This window comes from Oncorhynchus masou, chromosome 22 (genome assembly GCF_036934945.1).
Source record: "Oncorhynchus masou masou isolate Uvic2021 chromosome 22, UVic_Omas_1.1, whole genome shotgun sequence".
NCBI lineage: Eukaryota > Metazoa > Chordata > Actinopteri > Salmoniformes > Salmonidae > Oncorhynchus > Oncorhynchus masou.
The window spans coordinates 5,974,425-5,996,964 of record NC_088233.1 but is presented as its reverse complement, the minus strand read 5'-3'; the positions used below and the strand labels follow the sequence as shown (position 1 = coordinate 5,996,964).

At 44.7% G+C, this 22,540-nt stretch overlaps 1 protein-coding gene and 2 non-coding genes across 6 annotated transcripts in view; all 3 read left to right on the top strand.

The window, feature by feature from the left end:
• The window catches only part of LOC135508924 (cingulin-like protein 1), a 31,920-nt gene extending 18,673 nt beyond the window's left edge, over nt 1–13,247 (top strand). For 2 of the 4 annotated variants that reach the window (XM_064929146.1, XM_064929147.1), the window contains exons 15-20: nt 986–1,075; nt 5,636–5,719; nt 5,842–5,966; nt 6,808–6,916; nt 12,300–12,463; nt 12,579–13,247. In XM_064929146.1, the coding sequence (XP_064785218.1) occupies nt 986–1,075; nt 5,636–5,719; nt 5,842–5,966; nt 6,808–6,916; nt 12,300–12,463; nt 12,579–12,663 (657 nt within the window). In that variant the 3' untranslated portion in view covers nt 12,664–13,247. The remainder of the gene's footprint in view (nt 1–985; nt 1,076–5,635; nt 5,720–5,841; nt 5,967–6,807; nt 6,917–12,299; nt 12,464–12,578) is intronic. The other 2 variants (XR_010450867.1, XR_010450866.1) reach the window with 2 other exon arrangements.
• A 790-nt stretch (nt 13,248–14,037) lies between these two features.
• LOC135509802 (U2 spliceosomal RNA) lies at nt 14,038–14,219 on the top strand. The gene has a single exon (XR_010450973.1). It is a non-coding gene; the product is annotated as a U2 spliceosomal RNA (small nuclear RNA).
• A 527-nt stretch (nt 14,220–14,746) lies between these two features.
• On the top strand, nt 14,747–14,937 carry LOC135509796 (U2 spliceosomal RNA). Its single transcript, XR_010450969.1, has one exon. It is a non-coding gene; the product is annotated as a U2 spliceosomal RNA (small nuclear RNA).
• The last annotated feature ends 7,603 nt before the right edge of the window (nt 14,938–22,540 follow it).

Below are 22,540 nucleotides of genomic sequence, written 5' to 3'. Positions count from 1 at the left end.
CCACCTGCATGTCCTTGTAGAGATGAGGGGAGTGGAAAAGCTCGGCAGTTGCTGATTTACCACGGAGACTTACCGATAACTGCTGTTTGTGTTGCTGATGGCAAAACATGTTGTCACCTGCACCAGTGGCAGGTAGAATCCACAGACCAGTCTATACAAGTCATGTATAGAAAACAACACTAAATGGTTTTAAGATATGTCTTGACAGTGTTATTATTTAACCAGGCAAGTATGTTAAGAACAAATTCTTATTTACATATGACAGCCTAGGAACAGTGGGTTAACTGCCTTGTTCAGGGGGGGATTTTTACCTTGTCAGCTCGGGGGATTCGATCTAGCAACCTTTCCGGGTCACTGGCCCAACGCTCTAACTACTAGGTTACCTGCCGCCCCTCCACTCTAACCACTAGGATACCTGCCGCCCCTCCACTCTAACCACTAGGATACCTGCCGCCCCTCCACTCTAACCACTAGTCTACCTGCCGCCCCTCCACTCTAACCACTAGGCAACCTGCCACCCCTCCACTCTAACCACTAGGATACCTGCCGCCCCTCCACTCTAACCACTAGGATACCTGCCGCCCCTCCACTCTAACCACTAGGATACCTGCCGCCCCTCCACTCTAACCACTAGGCTACCTGCCGCCCCTCCACTCTAACCACTAGGATACCTGCCGCCCCTCCACTCTAACCACTAGGATACCTGCCGCCCCTCCACTCTAACCACTAGGCTACCTGCCGCCCCTCCACTCTAACCACTAGGATACCTGCCGCCCCTCCACTCTAACCACTAGGATACCTGCCGCCCCTTCACTCTAACCACTAGGATACCTGCCGCCCCTCCACTCTAACCACTAGGCTACCTGCCGCCCCTCCACTCTAACCACTAGGATACCTGCCGCCCCTCCACTCTAACCACTAGGCTACCTGCCGCCCCCATATTACACATAACCACAGGTTGTATATCCTGTGTTTCCTATTTCAGGGTCAGATGAGCCAACTGGAGCAGGATCTGCAGGATGAGAGGAGCAGTACAGATCTCCTGATGAACAGAGTGGATCAAGGGAAACAACAGGCCAGTACTGAGAAACACACGCACACACACAGAGACACACGCACACACACAATAGATGGTGCCCAATCAGGGGCCTTCGCCCGCTAACGACAGACATTAAAAAAAATCAATAGCACATTTAGGTCTGAGTTCTCAGATGTCTTCCTCTTCCAACAAGTTGCTGAATTGAGAGGAAGGTCAGACTGAGATCCTTTGTTTCCAGTATTACAATCCTTCCGTCAACAACTGCCTCCCAACACACTTGTTTATGTTTGTGAAACGCTGATGCAGCTATAAATGCATTGTGTGTGTGCGCGTGTGTATGCTGGTAAAGTAGGTCAGACTAATTAAAACACAACATGAATCTGTTACCGTCCCTTTACTGTTTTTTTACCTTTATTTAACTAGGCAAGTCAGTTAAGAACGAATTCGTATTTTCAATGACTGCCTAGGAACAGTGGGTTAACTGCCTGTTTAGGGGAACAGTGGGTTAACTGCCTGTTCAGGGGAACAGTGGGTTAACTGTCTTGTTCAGGGGAACAGTGGGTTAACTGCCTGTTCAGGGGCAGAGCGTCAGATTTGTACCATGTCAGTTCAGGGATTTGAACTTGCAACCTTTCGGTTACTAGTCCAACGCTCTAACCACTAGGCTACCCTGCCACCCTGTAAAGGGCCAGCAAACTGTCCCGTTACACTCCCGTTACACTCCCTTTACACTCCCTTTACACTCCCTTTACTGTCCATTTACACTCCCTTTACTGTCCTTTTACACTCCCTTTACTGTCCCTTTACACTCCATTTACACTCCATTTACACTCCCTTTACACTCCCTTTATACTCCCTTTACTGTCACTTATACTCCCTTTACACTCCCTTTACTGTCCCTTTATACTCCCTTTACTGTCCCTTTACACTCCTTTACTGTCCCTTTACTGTCCCTTTACTGTCCCTTTACACTCCCTTACTGTCCCTTTATACTCCCTTTACACTCCCTTTACTGTCCCTTTACACTCCCTTTACTGTCCCTTGACACTCCCTTTACACTCCCTTTACTGTCCCTTTATACTCCCTTTACTGTCCCATTACTGTCCCTTTATACTCCCTTTAGACTCCATTTACACTCCCTTTACTCTCCCTTTACTGTCCCTTTACACTCACTTTACTGTCACTTTACATTCCCTTTACTGTCACTTTACACTCCCTTTACTGTCCCTTTACACTCCCCTTACTGTCCCTTTCCTGTCCCTTTACACTCCCTTTACTGTCACTTTACACTCCCTTTACTGTCACTTTACACTCCCTTTACACTCCCTTTACTGTCGCTTTACACTCTCTTTATACTCTCTTTACACTCCCTTTACTGTCCCTTTACACTCCCTTTACACTCCCTTTACTGTCCCTTTATACTCCCTTTACACTCCCTTTACTGTCCCTTTACACTCCATTTACACTCCCTTTACTGTCCATTTACACTCCATTTACACTCCCTTTACTGTCCCTGTATACTCCCTTTACACTCCCTTTACTGTCCCTTTATACTCCCTTTACACTCCCTTTACTGTCCCTTTACACTACCCTTTACACTCCCTTTACACTCCCCTTACTGTCCCTTTACACTCCATTTACTGTCCCTTTACACTCACTTTACTGTCACTTTACATTCCCTTTACTCTCACTTTACACTCCCTTTACTGTCCCCTTACACTCCCCTTACACTCCCTTTACACTCCCCTTACTGTCCCTTTACACTCCCTTTACTGTCCCTTTACACTCACTTTACTGTCACTTTACATTCCCTTTATACTCCCTTTACATTCCCTTTACTGTCCATTTATACTCCCTTTACACTCCCTTTACTGTCCCTTTACACTCCCTTTACTGTCATTTTACACTCCCTTTACTGTCCCTTTATACTCCCTTTACACTCCCTTTACTGTCCCTTTATACTCCCTTTACACTCCCTTTATACTCCCTTTACTGTCCCTTTATACTCCCTTTACACTCCCTTTACTGTCCCTTTATACTCCCTTTACACTCCCTTTACTGTCCCTTTATACTCCCTTTACTGTCCCTTTACTGTCCCTTTACACTCCCTTTACACTCCCTTTACACTCCATTTACTGTCCCTTTACACTCCATTTACTGTCCCTTTACACTCACTTTACTGTCACTTTACATTCCCTTTACTGTCACTTTACACTCCCTTTACTGTCCCTTTATACTCCCTTTACTGTCCCTTTATACTCCCTTTATACTCCCTTTACTGTCCCTTTACTGTCCCTTTACACTCCCTTTACACTCCCCTTACACTCCCCTTACTGTCCCTTTACACTCCCTTTACTGACCCCTTACACTCCCCTTACTGTCCCTTTACACTCACTTTACTGTCACTTTACATTCCCTTTACTGTCACTTTACACTCCCTTTACTGTCCCTTTACACTCCCCTTACTGTCACTTTACTGTCCCTTTACACTCCCTTTACTGTCCCTTTACACTCCCTTTACTGTCCCTTTACACTCCCTTTACTGTCCCTTTACACTCCCTTTACTGTCCCTTTACACTCCCTTTACTGTCCCTTTATACTCCCTTTACACTCCCTTTACTGGCCCTTTATACTCCCTTTACTGTCCCTTTAAACTCCCTTTACACTCCATTTACTGTCCCTTTATACTCCCTTTACACTCCGTTTACTGTCCCTTTACACTCCCTTTACTGTCCCTTTATACTCCCTTTACACTCACTTTACTGTCCCTTTACACTCTGCTTACTGTCCCTTTACTGTCCCTTTACTGTCCCTTTACAGTCCCTTTACACTCACTTTACTGTCCCTTTACTGTCCCTTTACACTCCCCTTACTGTCCCTTTACACTCCCTTTACTGTCCCTTTACACTCCCTTTACTGTCCCTTTACTGTCCCTTTACTGTCCCTTTACTCCCTTTACTGTCCCTTTACACTCCCTTTACACTCCCTTTACTGTCCCTTTACACTCCCTTTACACTCCCTTTACACTCCCTTTACACTCACTTTACACTCACTTTACTGTCCCTTTACACTCACTTTACTGTCCCTTTACACTCCCTTTACGCTCCCTTTACTGTCCCTTTACTGTCCCTTTACACTCCCTTTACACTCCCTTTACTGTCCCTTTATACTCCCTTTACTGTCCCTTTACACTCACTTTACTGTCACTTTACATTCCCTTTACTGTCACTTTACACTCCCTTTACTGTCCCTTTATACTCCCTTTACTGTCCCTTTATACTCCCTTTATACTCCCTTTACTGTCCCTTTACTGTCCCTTTACACTCCCTTTACACTCCCCTTACACTCCCCTTACTGTCCCTTTACACTCCCTTTACTGACCCCTTACACTCCCCTTACTGTCCCTTTACACTCACTTTACTGTCACTTTACATTCCCTTTACTGTCACTTTACACTCCCTTTACTGTCCCTTTACACTCCCCTTACTGTCCCTTTACTGTCCCTTTACACTCCCTTTACTGTCCCTTTACACTCCCTTTACTGTCCCTTTACACTCCCTTTACTGTCCCTTTACACTCCCTTTACTGTCCCTTTACACTCCCTTTACTGTCCCTTTATACTCCCTTTACACTCCCTTTACTTTACTGTCCCTTTACTGTCCCTTTAAACTTGTCCCTTTAAACCCTTTACACTCCATTTACTGTCCCTTTATACTCCCTTTACACTCCTTTACTGTCCCTTTACACTCCCTTTACTGTCCCTTTACACTCCCTTTACACTCACTTTACTGTCCCTTTACACTCTGCTTACTGTCCCTTTACTGTCCCTTTACTGTCCCTTTACAGTCCCTTTACACTCACTTTACTGTCCCTTTACTGTCCCTTTACACTCCCCTTACTGTCCCTTTACACTCCCCTTACTGTCCCTTTACACTCCCTTTACTGTCCCTTTACTGTCCCTTTACTGTCCCTTTACTCCCTTTACTGTCCCTTTACACTCCCTTTACACTCCCTTTACTGTCCCTTTACACTCCCTTTACACTCCCTTTACACTCCCTTTACACTCACTTTACACTCACTTTACACTCACTTTACTGTCCCTTTACACTCACTTTACTGTCCCTTTACACTCCCTTTACGCTCCCTTTACTGTCCCTTTACTGTCCCTTTACACTCTCTTTACTGTCCCTTTACACTCCCCTTACTGTCCCTTTATACTCCCTTTACTGTCACTTTACACTCCCTTTACTGACCCTTTACACTCACTTTACTGTCCCTTTACTCCCCTTTACACTCCCTCTACTGTCCCTTTACACTCCCTTTACTGTCCCTTTACTGTCCCTTTACACTCCCTTTACACTCCCTTTCAGTAGAGTCCTCCTCTCGGCCGGGGCCTCTGTCTAACTGTCAGTAGAGTCTTCCTCTTAGCCCGGGGTCACTGACTGTCAGTAGAGAATAGTCTTTTGGGATCCTGCTCACTTGCTGTCTGATCTAGAATGAAATACAAACAGACAGAGCAGACATCATGTCCATAATAGTTTCATAATGTCTTCTGCAGTGTGTAGTGGATTCATGTCTCTTTCTCTCTGCTGATAGATGGAGCTGATAAGAGGTGAGCTGCTGCAGGAGAGAGCAGTCAAACAGGACCTGGAGTGTGACAAGATCACTCTGGAGAGACAGGTAAACTTCTAACCCCTGTGACATCACCAATCTCTCTACAGTCGATGATTGAACCTGCCATGATGATGACCCAGTGCTTCCTGACCCACATGTCATGCTCACCCTGTATTGTCCTCTTCCAGAATAAGGACCTGAAGAGTAGGGTGTCTCATCTAGAGGGCTCTCAGAGGTCCAATCAGGATGTTGTGGTTTCCAGACTGGAGGGAAGGATCCAGGAGCTGGAGGGGAGGCTGGAGGGAGAGGAGAGGTGAGATGGAGGGGAGAGGTGATGAGGAGGGGAGAGGAGTGGAGAGGCTGCAGGGAGGAGGGGAGAGGAGATGAGAGGTGGAGATGAGAGGTGGAGATGAGAGGTGGAGATGAGAGGTGGAGATGAGAGGTGGAGATGAGAGGTGGAGATGAGAGGTGGAGATGAGAGGTGGAGATGAGAGGTGGAGATGAGAGGTGGAGGGGAGGGGAGAGGAGATGAGAGGTGGAGAGGAGAGGAGATGAGAGGTGGAGAGGAGAGGAGATGAGAGGTGGAGAGGAGAGGTGGAGGTGAGAGGAGATGAGAGGGGAGGGAGAGGGGGAGCTGGGGCTGAGGGGGAGAGGGGTGGAGGGAGGAGGAGATGAGATGAGAGGTGGAGGGGAGAGCTGAGGCTGCAGGGAGAGGAGATGGAGGGTAGAGCTGAGGCTGCAGGGAGATGATGAGAGGTGGAGGGGAGAGGATGAGAGGTGGAAGGGAGAGCTAAGGCTGCAGGGAGAGGAGAGGTGGAGGGGAGAGCTAAGGCTGCAGGGAGAGGAGAGGTGGAGGGGAGAGCTAAGGCTGCAGGGAGGGGAGAGGTGGAGGGGAGAGGTGGAGGGGAGAGGAGGTGGAGGGGAGAGGAGATGAGAGGTGGAGGGGAGAGCTGAGGCTGCAGGGAGAGGGGCGATGTGAGATGGAGGGGAGAGCTAAGGCTGCAGGGAGAGGTGGAGGGGAGAGCTAAGGCTGCAGGGAGAGGAGAGGTGGAGGGGAGAGCTAAGGCTGCAGGGAGGGGAGAGGTGGAGGGGAGAGGTGGAGAGGAGAGGTGGAGGGGAGAGGAGTGTCTGACGGTTTCATATTTTCTTCTCAGAGACAACATCAACCTGCAACAAGCCAACAGGAAACTAGAGAGAAAAGTGAAGGAGATGATGATTCAAGTGGACGTTGAGCACATATCTATGCAGAACCAGAATGACCAGGTAAAGTGGACAATGAGCACATATCTATGCAGAACCAGGAACACCAGTGTTACATTCCCCAGCAACAAACCCAACATGTTGCTCAAACAGGAGGAGCTTACAGAGTCACTGACCTCTAAACCAAAACTAAACCAGTGTTTTAGGAGGGGTTCTGAAAGACACTTATGAAAGTTGACTAGCCACAAACAACTGGAACCTAAAAGACACCCACAATGAGCGCCCGCTAAATTTGCCCTAGAAGAGGCAAACAAAAGAAAACCCCAACACCGAACTTAGACAGGAAGAAAACCAAAAGGTTGAGCTAAAAACACAAAGGAATGTTTTTTGAGAACTCAAATAGGCCGAGACAACTAAAGAGGTTGACCCTCCCACATCTCAAGACAACTGGAGCACCTGGGCCAGCCACTCTTAATTGACACCTGGGCCAGCCACTCTTAATTGACACCTGGGCCAGCCACTCTTAATTGTCACACCTGGGCCAGCCACTCTTAATTGTGACACCTGGGCCAGCCACTCTTAATTGTCACACCTGGGCCAGCCACTCTTAACCTGTCACACCTGGGCCAGCCACTCTTAATTGTCACACCTGGGCCAGCCACTCTTAATTGTCACACCTGGGCCAGCCACTCTTAATTGTCACACCTGGGCCAGCCACTCTTAATTGTCACACCTGGGCCAGCCACTCTTAATTGTCACACCTGGGCCAGCCACTCTTAATTGTCACACCTGGGCCAGCCACTCTTAATTGACACCTGGGCCAGCCACTCTTAATTGACACCTGGGCCAGCCACTCTTAATTGTCACACCTGGGCCAGCCACTCTTAATTGTCACACCTGGGCCAGCCACTCTTAATTGACACCTGGGCCAGCCACTCTTAATTGTCACACCTGGGCCAGCCACTCTTAATTGACACCTGGGCCAGCCACTCTTAATTGTCACACCTGGGCCAGCCACTCTTAATTGTCACACCTGGGCCAGCCACTCTTAATTGTCACACCTGGGTCACAGCCAGCCACTCTTAATTGACACACCTGGGCCAGCCACTCTTAATTGTCACCACCTGGGCCAGCCACTCTTAATTGTCACACCTGGGCCAGCCACTCTTAATTGACACACCTGGGCCAGCCACTCTTACACCTGGGCCAGCCACTTTGTCACACCTGGGCCAGCCACTCTTAATTGTCACACCTGGGCCAGCCACTCTTAATTGTCACACCTGGGCCAGCCACTCTTAATTGACACACCTGGGCCAGCCACTCTTAATTGTCACACCTGGGCCAGCACGGGTGAAACACCTTCTGACTAACGAGGTGGCACTATTCGGTGCGTCCAACCTCCTAAATGTATAGCCTGTAGCACCCGGTGACACATAACAACCTTCAAGTTCATTCAAATGGTTACTTTAACAATTATTTGAAGTGCACGTCATAACAGTGTCCGTAATACTGTCATAAACGTGACATTACAAATGTTTTAAGATAACTTTCAGAGAAACATAAGATGTCAAGACAAGTGGCAAATTCAGATAAGTGTTACCATAGTTACAGGAAGACACAGGCGAGTCAAAGTTATTCACATCCATTGAGGACTTTCACGGCGATCCTTCACCTCTTATAGCTGACCCAGAAGCTGACGACAGACCATACACCTCTTATAGCTGACCCAGAAGCTGAAGACAGACCATACACCTCTTATAGCTGACCCAGAAGCTGAAGACAGATAATACACCTTGTTAGAGCCGATATGGACATATTTGTGTAAAAGACTGAACATATGGAGCTCCATGTATATTTGTGTAAATATATTAATGTAAATGATGAAATATTAGGTACGTACCATTATGATTTATATTTACCTGATTTGAGATATATTCATTTGTTGTTAGTGTAACTCAGTTTTTGTCCCCCCCTCTTGCCTATTCATTGTATTGTGGTAAGTGTGTTAGGATAAAGGCAGGAAGTTGGGCCTTCGGGAGAGGGAGTCCTTGCTAGATGCGGGAGCGGTATAGTTTTTTGACCATACAGACATACAGACATAATATGTATTTTCCATATCAAGTATTCTCTGCTTTAAGTTGATTGGAGAATAATTTATTTGTTAGATATAAGAAGAATAAACATTGTTGTTGCACCATATCCCTGGATGTCATTGAATGTTCGGCCGTTTGGAAACCTTGAGTGTGGACTGTATGCGTACCAAACAACCCCGCTTCAGGCTTGGGCAGTGGCTATGGTAAAGACGAAAGGAAGCCACTACACACCTCTTATAGCTGACCCAGAAGCTGAAGACGGACAATACACCACTTATACAGTGCCTTGCGAAAGTATTCGGCCCCCTTGAACTTTGCGACCTTTTGCCACATTTCAGGCTTCAAACATAAAGATATAAAACTGTATTTTTTTGTGAAGAATCAACAACAAGTCGGACGCAATCATGAAGTGGAACGACATTTATTGGATATTTCAAACTTTTTTAACAAATCAAAAACTGAAAAAAATGGCCGTGCAAAATTATTCAGCCCCTTTACTTTCAGTGCAGCAAACTCTCTCTAGAAGTTCAGTGAGGATCTCTGAATGATCCAATGTTGACCTAAATGACTAATGATGATAAATACAATCTACCTGTGTGTAATCAAGTCTCTGTATAAATGCACCTGCACTGTGATAGTCTCAGAGGTCCGTTAAAAGCGCAGAGAGCATCATGAAGAACAAGGAACACACCAGGCAGGTCCGAGATACTGTTGTGAAAAAAAAGAGAGTCTATATACATTGTGTGCAAAAGGCATGAGGGGGTAGGCGAATAATGACAATTTAGCAGATTAACACTGGACTGATAAATGATCAGATGGTCATGTACAGGTAGAGATATTGGTGTGCAAAAGAGCAGAAAAGTAACTAAAAAGAGTATGGGGATGAGGTAGGTAAAATTGGGTGGGCTATTTACCGATAGACGATGTACAGCTGCAGCAATCGGTTAGCTGCTCAGATAGCAGATGTTTGATGTTGGTGAGGGAGATAAAAGTCTCCAACTTCAGCGATTTTTGCAATTCGTTCCAGTCACAGGCAGCAGAAAACTGAAACGAAAGGCGGCCAAATGAGGTGTTGGCTTTAGGGATGATCAGTGATAAGCTGCTGGAGCTTGGGTGTTGCCATCGTACATGAACTGAGATAAGGCTTGTAGATGACTTGTAGATGACCTGGAGCCAGTGGGTCTGGCGACGAATATGTAGCGAGGGCCAGCCAACTAGAGCATACAGGTCGCAGTGGTGGGTGGTATAAGGTGCTTTAGTAACAAAACGGATGGCACTGTGATAAACTGCATCCAGTTTGCTGAGTAGAGTGTTGGAAGCTATTTTGTAGATGACATCGCCGAAGTCGAGGATCGGTAGGATAGTCAGTTTTAGTAGGGTAAGTTTGGCGGCGTGAGTGAAGGAGGCTTTGTTGCGGAATAGAAAGCCGACTCTAGATTTGATTTTAGATTGGAGATGTTTGATATGAGTCTGGAAGGAGAGTTTACAGTCTAGCCAGACACCTAGGTACTTATAGATGTCCACATATTCTAGGTCGGAACCATCCAGGGTGGTGATGCTAGTCAGGCATGCGGGTGCAGGCAGCGAACGGTTGAAAAGCATTCATTTGGTTTTACTAGCGTTTAAGAGCAGTTAGAGGCCACGGAAGGAGTGTTGTATGGCATTGAAGCTCGTTTGGAGGTTAGATAGCACAGTGTCCAAGGACGGGCCGGAAGTATACAAAATGGTGTCGTCTGCGTAGAGGTGGACCAGGGAATTGCCCGCAGCAAGAGCAACATGATTGATATATACAGAGAAAAGAGTCGGCCCGAGAATTGAACCCTGTGGCACCCCCATAGAGACTGCCAGAGGACCAGACAGCATGCCCTCCGATTTGACACACTGAACTCTGTCTGCAAAGTAGTTGGTGAACCAGGCAAGGCAGTCATCAGAAAAACCGAGGCTACTGAGTCTGCCGATAAGAATATGGTGATTGACAGAGTCGAAAGCCTTGGCAAGGTCGATGAAGACGGCTGCACAGTACTGTCTTTTATCGATGGCGGTTATGATATCGTTTAGTACCTTGTGCGTGGCTGAGGTGCACCCGTGACCGGCTCGGAAACCAGATTGCGCAGCGGAGAAGGTACGGTGGGATTAGAGATGGTCAGTGACCTGTTTGTTGACTTGGCTTTCGAAGACCTTAGATAGGCAGGGCAGGATGGATATAGGTCTGTAACAGTTTGGGTCCAGGGTGTCTCCCCCTTTTGAAGAGGGGGATGACTGCGGCAGCTTTCCAATCCTTGGGGGATCTCAGACGATATGAAAGAGAGGTTGAACAGGCTGGTAATAGGGGTTGCGACAATGGCGGCAGATAGTTTCAGAAATAGAGGGTCCAGATTGTCAAGCCCAGCTGATTTGTATGGTTTTGGAGTTGGAGCTACAGGATGCAAATTTCTGCCTGAAGAAGCTGGCCTTAGCTTTCCTGACTGACTGCGTGTATTGGTTCCTGACTTCCCTGAACAGTTGCATATCGCGGGGACTATTCGATGCTATTGCAGTCCGCCACAGGATGTTTTTGTGCTGGTTGAGGGCAGTCAGGTCTGGAGTGAACCAAGGGCTATATCTGTTCTTAGTTCTGCAGTTTTTGAACGGAGCATGCTTTCTAAAATGGTGAGGAAGTTACTTTTAAAGAATGACCAGGCATCCTCAACTGACGGGATGAGGTCAATGTCCTTAGAGGATACCCGGGCCAGGTCGATTAGAAAGGCCTGCTCACAGAAGTGTTTTAGGGAGCGTTTGACAGTGATGAGGGGTGGTTGTTTGACTATGGCTCCGTAGCAGATACAGGCAATGAGGTAGTGATCACTGAGATCCTGGATGAAGACAGCGAAGGTGTATTTGGAGGGCCAGTTGGTCAGGATGACGTCTATGAGGGTGTTGTACGCCTCTTATATCTGACCCAGAAGCTGACGACAGACAATACACCTCTTATAGCTGACCCAGAAGCTGATGACAGACAATACACCTCTTATAGCTGACCCAGAAGACAGACCATACACCTCTTTTAGCTGACCCAGAAGCTGAAGCCAGGCAAGCACTAAAGTAGCCAAGTACTAAATGGCTAGCTAGTTAGCGGTGCACGCTAGTAGCGTTCAATCAGTGATGTCACCCACTTTGAGACCTTGAAAGTAGTTGTTTCCTTCGCTCCGCCAGGACCGCGGCTTTTAGTGAAGCGATAAGTAATGATGCTTCATGTGGGTGACAGTTTCTCGGGTGTTCAGAGGGTCTCTGGTTCGAGGACTAGTTGAAGGGGAACACTGTTAAACACATTAATGCATTGTTAAAACGATGTGCTATATAACCCCTCTCTCTAGCTGACCCAGAGGCTGAAGACCGCGAAGAGACAGATGGATGGGGCCGAGGAGGAGGTAGAACGTCTGGAAAACTCTAAGAGGAAGTTACAAAGGGATCTGGACGAACAGATAGAGACCAACGATCAGATCCTCAGCCAGCTCAACGCACTGCGTTCAGAGATGAGGTGAGTTAAATACAACAGTGTGTTGGTATGTATCTTTCATTTATGACTCGTTTTTTTGTACCCTTCATTAGGGTCGTTATATATAATGCTTCTACTGAAATGTGCCTCCCCCCAGGCGTAAGCAACAGAAATCAGCCCCGCTCCTGATGATCGAGAAGGCTGATGATACTGTCTGTGAGGATGACATCAACTCTGACTGAAAGATGCACTAACTCACTTAATTATAGTTCTCCGGCGCATTCCCACTGGGACACGAGGTCTCAAGGAGCTCTTCATTCCCACGAGGGACACAAGGTCTCAAGGAGCTCTTCATTCCCACGAGGGACACGAGGTCTCAAGGAGCTCTTCATTCCCACGAGGGACACGAGGTCTCAACGAGCTCTTCATTCCCACGAGGGACACGAGGTCTCAAGGAGCTCTTCATTCCCACGAGGGACACGAGGTCTCAAGGAGCTCTTCATTCCCACGAGGGACACGAGGTCTCAAGGAGCTCTTCATTCCCACGAGGGACACGAGGTCTCAAGGAGCTCTTCATTCCCACTGGGACACGAGGTCTCAGAGAGCTCTTCATTCCCACGAGGGACACGAGGTCTCAGAGCTCCTTCCACTTTTTCTTATCCTTGGTGACATGTTGTGATGCTCTGACAGCCTGGTGAAAAGAATATAAGCAGTCAAGTCAAAAACAGATTTCCTGATTCTCACAAACGGCCGGTAAAATCACAGTGAGGAATGAAAAATGTTACAGAAGTTTCTCATTAAAACAATATTTCCATGTACAACTCAAGTGTGGGTTTGGGCCTCTTTGTGGATTTCATAACCCTTTGCATTATACTGCCCTCCAGTGGCCATTGTAGAACTGCAGTTACAGGAGAAATTTTTTTCACTTTTCACCATCATAAAACAGTCCATAACTATATTGTGTGCTGCATCACTTTTACTTCCATAATGTAATTAACCTATAAATGAATAAAGGTTTACTAACTTGTGTGAAATAAATGATGTAAAACAGGCTGTATATCTGCAAGGTTTTAAAGTATTTCAGGATTTCTTACACACACACACACACACACACACACACACACACACACACACACACACACACACACACACACACACACACACACACACACACACCTTATGCAATTCGCCCCCTCTGGTTACATTATGGTTAGAAGCATCTCGTCGTCTTCTCTACCTGTCCCCCACACGTTACAGCAGGGGTTCTCAAAAAAAGATGCCGGGGACCCCTTTTGTGATATTAAATTTATCAGGGACCCCTCTCGTAACTAGAACACGACTTGAGAGCAATTAAACACAACAAGTCTACAAGGAGTTTTTCCTATGTCTTCTGCAGTGGATGGCTGAACAAACTAGGCATTATGGGTATTATGACTCACACTGTGGTACTCTATTGTCGGCTGTGTGTAGTTAGTGGTTATGATATGAAAGTTTGGATTGGTAAGTTATTTTTTTTATTTTTTTGCCTGGTCACAGACAGCTGATGTATTGTGCACTGAAGTCCACAATCAAAGGTTAAAGGTCAGAGGAGGAGAGCACGTAGGTGCGAGAAGGAATTATCCAACGATCAAAGGGATCGTGCTGTTCTGTTCTTATCAGTTTAATATCTGATACGTCCCCTATCTGGGGACCATATATTAAATTGATTTTTGGAATAGGGAGATGGAATAGGGGCTTGCTCCGTCCACTCCACGCATTGAACTGGTATTGCAGTATTTATTATTATATTACAAATTAGCTCCATAATATCGACAGAAACATGGCAAACGTTGTTTATAATCAATCCTCAAGGTGTTTTTTTTTGACAACAAAGAACAGCTTGAACAAGGCGACGGTCGGTGGAAGTCGGGCGCCACCAAGTGGACAATTATTTTAGTTCCTTGTGGCTTCAAACACTTCCAGAGATAGTTTATAAAAGATAACATGTTATGTCAGTTTTATTATCTACAAATTGTTTTTCCCACCCCTATTTGATAGATTCTTATTCCAATTTTGCTGTAAATCTGGTTTTTACTCAATAAGGATTTGTCTCGTTTCCGATTGGAGGGCGGATGTCATCGATTTTGGAACCTACCAATGTGTTACATTGTAACAGTGAAAAGTGTCTTTTCCCGACGTTGATTAACTCCAAGTCTATGTCACCATTAATTTTAAATAGCATCATCTTTGATATTTGTTGTAAAGTTTACAGAGCTCATTTTGGTTTAACCGTTACCAGATTTGACGTGTTTGAGAACGGCACCTTCCTCCCGAAAACATTGCGGTATCGCTTCTCGGCCTTTTGGCTAAGATCAAGTGTAGTGTCTGTTCTTATCAGTTTAATATCTGATACGTCCCCTATCAGGGGACCATATATTAAATTGATTTTTGGAATAAGGAGATGGAATAGGGGCTTGCTCCGTCCACTCCACGCATCGAACTGGTATTGCAGTACCTCCAGGAACGGTGCACCCTCTGCCGTTGTAAAGGAAAAGTAGACCAAGTTAACCGGATGGCTCTTTTATCAGAATCATGATGGATATTGAAATTTAATATTAAACTTGAGCAAGTCTATGTCAATGATGACAAATTAGTGGTGGTCAACCCCAATTAATCAAAACAAATTCAAATAGTTTTTGATGCTTTATGCTGTTTTTACGTGTATAAAATGATGTACAAAAATATATATGAGCAACAATAACACTTTTCCAAAATAAAATATATGTTCTTACCTGCTTTGGGAGAGCCGCCAGGGACCTGTGAGAGGAAGCAGGCCCCCTGATCTCCTCGTGTCTGCCAGCAGGGGAAGACCTAACGCCCCAGCTCGTGCTGTATGGGGTGGGCAGAAGGCCTTCACCAAGCTCTGGCCCACCCTCACGTGTCTGAAGGATGCACTGTGGTCCTCCCGCAACCTGCTGGTAGCGAAATGAGTTGAGACCACCCCCCGGGCAGTGGCCATGGTAGCCACGGAAGCCCTGGGGTGGTACAGAAGAAAGGGGGCCTCGACCCGAGGCGAAGGGTCCCCCACAACACCCAAGGTCCCGGCAGGCCATTTTTATAAACTATCCCTGGAAGCGCTGCTGCCACAAGGGAACTAAAATAATTGTCCACTTGGTGGCGCCAGACTTCCACCGAACGTCGCCTTGAACAAGCTGTTCTATGTTGTCTATAAAATACATTTGAATGTTGAACAACTTTTTTTTGGTTTAACTAAGCAAGTCAGTTAAGAACAAATTCTTATTTACAATGACCCACCTAGGAACAGTGGGTTCAGGGGTAGAACAGACAGATTTGTACCTTTTCAGCGCTGGGGATTCGATCCAGCTACTGGTCTTACTGGTCAGTTACTGGTCTTAAAGCTCTAACCACTAAGCTACACTTGGCTTCAATACATACATACATCATCAATGCAAAAGCAGATTTTTAAATCTGTCTGTAGAGCCTTGTATGATAAGGAAACGTTTCCTTGTTTATGGGTATTATGACACCAGTGTGTGTTAGCTGCATGGACAGTGTCATTGAGGACTTAAGGAATTATTATTTTTTGTTGTCCATAAGCATCAATGTATCAACATAAACATAGCCATCAACATAGCCATCAACATAGCCATCAACATACTCAACATAGCCATCAACATAGCCATCAACATAGTCAACATAGCCATCAACATAGCCATCAACATATCCAGCCTGAACAGCAGCAACATTCTCAGTTACAGAAACCTTCAAGTTGCTATGACAGCGATACACCACACGACCAAAAGTATGTGGACACCTGCTCGTCGAACATCTCATTCCAAAATCATGGGCATTAATATGGAGTTGGTACTCCGCCATTGCTGCTATAACAGCCTCCACTCTTCTGGGAAGGCTTTCCACTAGATGTTGGAACATTGCTGCTATAACAGCCTCCACTCTTCTGGGAAGGCTTTCCACTAGATGTTGGAACATTGCTGCTATAACAGCCTCTTCTCTTCTGGGAAGGCTTTCCACTAGATGTTGGAACATTGCTGCTATAACAGCCTCCACTCTTCTGGGAAGGCTTTCCACTAGATGTTGAAACATTGCTGCTATAACAGCCTCCACTCTTCTGGGAAGGCTTTCCACTAGATGTTGGAACATTGCTGCTATAACAGCCTCCACTCTTCTGGGAAGGCTTTCCACTAGATGTGGAAAGATTGTCTCCCCATTAAAAAGGCAGTCAGTCTCAGATTGTATTCCCATTAAAAAGACCGTCAGTCTCAGATTGTATTCCCATTAGAAAGACCGTCAGTCTCAGATTGTATTCCCATTAAAAAGACCGTCAGTCTCAGATTGTCTCCCCATTAAAAAGACCGTCAGTCTCAGATTGTATTCCCATTAAAAAGACCGTCAGTCTCAGATTGTATTCCCATTAAAAAGATCGTCAGTCTCAGATTGTATTCCCATTAAAAGGACCGTCAGTCTCAGATTGTCTCCCCATTAAAAAGACCGCCAGTCCATTCTTGAATCGTGGAGAAATTACAATAAAACACCAATAGAAGAGCTGATGAACATTCTAAAAGAAAGAAAAACAGTGAATCCTGGATCCAGTTTATTTTGAACGAGTCTTTTAATTAATGCATTTCAAGTACTCCAAAAAATTACATCTCTTTGCACAATACATTTTTTGAAATTTTTAGTAAAAATGTTCAAAGTGAACAACATTTTTTGATACTGTATAAAACACAGTGAACATTAAAATCAGACAGTTTTAAACTTTTTAATCATCTTGTGTTCTTTCGGTCTACATCATTTCACCTACAACATATTCAACTCCATTTTTGACATTTCAGTGCATGTTTTATATCTAGAAACTTCTCTTTTTTTTACCCATGAAGATTACAAAATAAAAAATAAAGTACATTTTTCTGGCATTATTTCTTGTGTGGTTGTTCTTCTAAACCAAACCATGCACATGAGAACAGACACAATGAATGAAAGATTTAGGATGCGTTTGTAAATTCACTCTGGAGTGGCAGAGAGCGCCACTCTGGGCGTCCGTAAATTGAGAGCGTTTCGCTTTCGTTCAGAGCGAGCGCACATCTGGCCGAGGAGTAGGGATGATCCGATCGTTCTGGCCTCACAACGGCAGTCAAGCACACAAGCTAACCAGCTAAAATGAGCTAGCTACTTCCAGACAAAAATGAGAGAACACCTCACTCTGACCATTTTACTCGCCCTAGCAGAGCTGGTTAGGCTTTTTTTTCCACGTTATCCAGAGCGTTGGTGACACATTTAATCATGCTTTTTGGCTGACGTTTACAAACACGGCCATTTCAGCAGTTATTCTGTGCTCTGACACACTCAGAGTGCTCTGAAATCGGAGTAGATAGCCAGAGCGAATTTACGAATTCACAGTTTGTCCATCACAATTAATTGTTTTAAACATTTTCATGATGGAGAGAAAAAAAAAACAGTACAAATATTTAAAATGAATCCCATTTCAATTAGCATAGATAAGAACATAAATAACTCAAAAAGGTTGGTAACACTTTTATTTTAAGGGTACCTAAATAAAAAGGACCTTATAAACATTCATAAGCAGTGTATAAGTATTTAATATGAATGTGTGCTTATGAGTGATGAATGTTAGGTAATTATTATTATATAAATATATATATATATATAGAAGTACCCTTCAAATCAAGTGTTATTGAGAAAGGGAGGATTTATCACATACACTACATGGCCAAAAGTATGTGGACACCTGCTCGTTGAACATGTCATTCTAAAATCATGGGCATTAATATGGAGTTGGTCCCCCTTTGCTGCTATAACAGCCTCCACTCATCTGGGAAGGCTTTCCACTAGATGTTGGAACATTGCTGCTATAACAGCCTCCACTCTTCTGGGAAGGCTTTCCACTAGATGTTGGAACATTGCTGCTATAACAGCCTCCACTCTTCTGGGAAGGCTTTCCTCTAGATGTTGGAACATTGCTGCTATAACAGCCTCCACTCTTCTGGGAAGGCTTTCCACTAGATGTTGGAACATTGCTGCTATAACAGCCTCCTCTCTTCTGGGAAGGTTTTCCACTAGATGTTGGAACATTGGTGCGAGGACTTCTATTCAGCCCACAAGAGCATTAGTGAGGTTGGGCACTGATGTTTGGGGATTAGGCCTGGCTCGTAGTCGGTGTTCATCCCAAAAGATGTTAGATGGGGTTGAGGTCAGGGCTCTGTGCAGGCCAGTTAAGTTATTCCACACCGATCTTGACAATTATTTCAGTATGAACCTCGCATTGCTGAAACAGGAAAAGGGCCTACCCCAAACAGACTGAAATACCCAAAACAACACATTTGAAGGAGGAGGAGGAGGGGGGGTCCACATCCTGTTGTATATATAGTGTATGAACATCTCTGAACAGTTTCTCTGGATTTATAATACAAAAAAAAAGAAAGTGACAGACGTATCGAAATTCTATTTTTTAAATCTTCAAATAAAAACTCTAAATCCTCCCCAGTAGTGAGTGTACTGTGAGTGTACTGTGAGAGTACTGTGAGTGTACTGTGAGAGTACTGTGAGTGTACTGTGAGTGTACTGTGAGAGTACTGTGAGTGTACTGTGAGAGTACTGTGAGAGTACTGTGAGTGTACTGTGAGTGTACTTTGAGTGTACTGTGAGTGTACAGTGAGAGTACTGTGAGAGTACTGTGAGTGTACTGTGAGTGTACTGTGAGTGTACTGTGAGAGTTCTGTGAGTGTACTGTGAGTGTACTAGCCAGTAGTATGGTTTTTAAAACGGCTTCATTTTCTACAGAAAAACTCCATGATGAGATTCAATGTGAGAAAGTCCCCTACAGAGCCCATGACCTGTTTTCACACAACCGAGCTGAACCGAGCCAAGCCAAGCCAAAGCAAGATATACTGCCCTGGCCTGGTTACACATCCACCATTGTTGCTGGAACCGTGCTGGAAAGGACAATGTGAAAATAACAGTTCTGACCCAGAACGGTTGGAGTCAGCACAATAGGCTGAAAAGAGTACATGTGATCATGACCCAGAAAAGGAAAGCAAGTCAGTTAGCTTTGAAGCTGTTTACATGATCTAGGCCAGGGACGGGCACCACAGATCACCCCCCCCCAATGTGAAGAATTGCAGGAAATTAAGAAAAAGAAAATTCAGTTTAATTTTTTCTCTCTCTGCTGTCAAGTGGGGTGGGCGCCAATATGTTTTGCTCGCAAAACAAAATTTCACTTAGGGACCCTAAAAGGCTAGGGCCGGTTCGGACTGCGTGAATATGGGTTTGAGTGTGGGTACACAGACCAGAGAGCCACTGCCTCCCCTCATGATGAGTTTACATTATGTGGCTCCCACCACCCCATCAAAGTTGCCCATCCCTGATCTAGGAAGTTCTAAAATCAACCTAGTCCACTGCCTTTGTAGTATTAAGGGCAGAGGTCAAAACACCGGAGGTCAAACAGTCCCACTACCAGGCTCCTACGCTCCTCTTTCTTCAGACATTGCGTGAACCAATGGTTACCACATCACTGACTGTGTCGTCAGGCACCAGTTGCTGTAACATATGATGTGGTTATAGTTGGTACTTAAAATATCTATCCAGGCTTTGTAAGATCTGGCATTCGTCTGCAACGTCCAAGCAAGGTACACGACCAACTTCAATGGTCAGTCATAGTCAAATGACTGTTTTGGCATGACAACTACACGAGAGGAGTTAGGCAGCCCAGTCCCAGGACAGTTTGTGCTATGAGTCTTCCATTTGTCCATTCAAACTAGTGCACAGCTTTTAGAGACATTCCTACTGGCTTTTCCTACATAAAAGTAAAGATCAAAAATATAAAAAGACTCGTTCATAAAGTATGGCACAACAACACTCATGTTAACTAATGTAAAGGGTCACAAAGACACTCGTCTCTGTAGGGGACACAGTCTTTTAACAGAACAGGGTTGTGTCATTAGGACACACATCAACAACAAAAATTGAGGAAAAAAAAGAAGAAAAAAAACGTTTTAAAACCTTTTTGAAAAAAAAGAAAACAGGGGAAAAAAAGAAAAAGAACGCGTTTCTTATTGGAAGAGCCCAGGTCGTCCTTCCACCGTCGCATTCTGTTATCTTCCGTTTGGTGCCCAAATCAACACAACCCAATCATCCACACACATTTTTTTTTTACAGGGCAAGTGATCAATGCATGGGGAAAAATGAACCTTTCAATCTAGGAACAAGCTCTAAACAAAAGTGTTTTGTCATAGTGGACAATTAGAATGTGCGTCTTGGAATAGCTCCTGTTTGTTGTAGTGGTTAAAATACCGAACTAAATCAACCCCCAGCTATCATAGGAACACGATTAATTGTGTAACAGACAAAAAAAATATTACAGACCTTACAGCGTAGTACAGTCAATCAACAATGGTCACATTTAAATTAAATAAAAACATGACTGCACGGCCACGTTGTACATTGTCAGACTTTTGATCTGAAAATTAACTTCTTTTTTTTTTTCCCAAATTGGAATTTATTTTCGATGTATTTCCATACTCATTCACGTAAACCTAGAAATGTGTCTTTAATACCCTCTTTGTACTAAAGTAAGTGTACATACAAAATGGCACCCTAACACCTACAGTTTAAGTCGGGAGTTTATATACACCTTAGCCAAATACATTTAAACTCAGTTTTTCCACAATTCCTGACATTTAATCCCAGTAAAAATTCCCTGTGTTTTTTAGGTCAGTTCGGATCACCACTTTATTTTAAGAATGTGAAATGTCAGAATCATAGCTGATTTATTTCAGCATCACGTTCCCAGCGGGTCAGAAGTTTACATACACTCAATTAATATTTGATCGCATTGCCTTTAAATTGTTTAACTTGGGTAAAACATTTTCGGGTATCCTTCCACAAGCTTCCCACAATAAGTTGGGTGAATTTTGTCCCATTCCTCCTGACAGAGCTGGTGTAACTGAGTCATGTTTGTAGGCCTCCTTGCTCTCACATGCTTTTTCAGTTCTGCCCACAAATTGTCTATAGGATTGAGGTCAGGGCTTTGTGATGGCCACTCCCAATACCTTGACGTTGTTGTCCTTAAGCCATTTTGCCATAACTTTGGAAATATGCTTCGGGTCATTTTCCATTTGGAAGACCCATTTATGACAACTTCCTGACTGATGTCTTGAGATGTTGCTTCAAATATATTGTTAAAATAATTTATATGTTGAAAGATAATGATTAAATAATTCCACTCCACCTTATGAAATTGATTAGAATCACAAAATTATAATCTGATGATGTGTGTAGTTTTAGTCAGAATTAGATTAAAACAATGTATCTGTATAGTGGAAATGCACAGACTGTCTGAGCAAGCCGTAGCTCAGGATTTGAACTTGTATATGGGCCGAAGAAAGACAGATACCGAGAACAGTTAAACTGTGTTTGAACCGACCTGGCTAGGCCTCGGAGGAACCTATGAGAGCACAGGGAGTACTTCTCAAGGTTTCCCTACTCTCGGGGGAATGGAACTGTCGGCTAGGCAGTGATACACAGTGGTGAGATCTACGGAGAAGGATAAAACTCACCTACTGTTTTGTGTGGAAGTATGTGCGTAGGATACCTACTGTCGTGACATATATCCACATGATTTTCCCACCTCATGATGCCATCTATTTTGTGAAGTGCACCCTCCTGCAGCAAAGCAAATATAACGATGGTCATTATGGCCAAACAGTTCTATTTTTGTTTCATCAGACCAGAGGACATTTCTCCAAAAAGTACAATCTTTGTCCCCATGTGCAATTGAAACCATAGTCTGGCTTTTTTATGGCAGTTTTGGAGCAGTGGCTTCTTCCTTGCTGAGCGGCCTTTCAGGTTATGTCGATATAGGACTCGTTTTACTGTGGATATAGATACTTTTGTACCTTTTCCTCCAGCATCATCACAAGGTCCTTTGCTGTGGTTCTGGGATTGATTTGAACTTTTCGCACCAAAGTACATTAATCTCTAGGAGACAGAACACCTCTCCTTCCTGAGCGGTATGACGGCTGCGTGGTCCCATGGTGTTTATACTTGCATACTATTGTTTGTACAGATGAACGTGGTACCTTC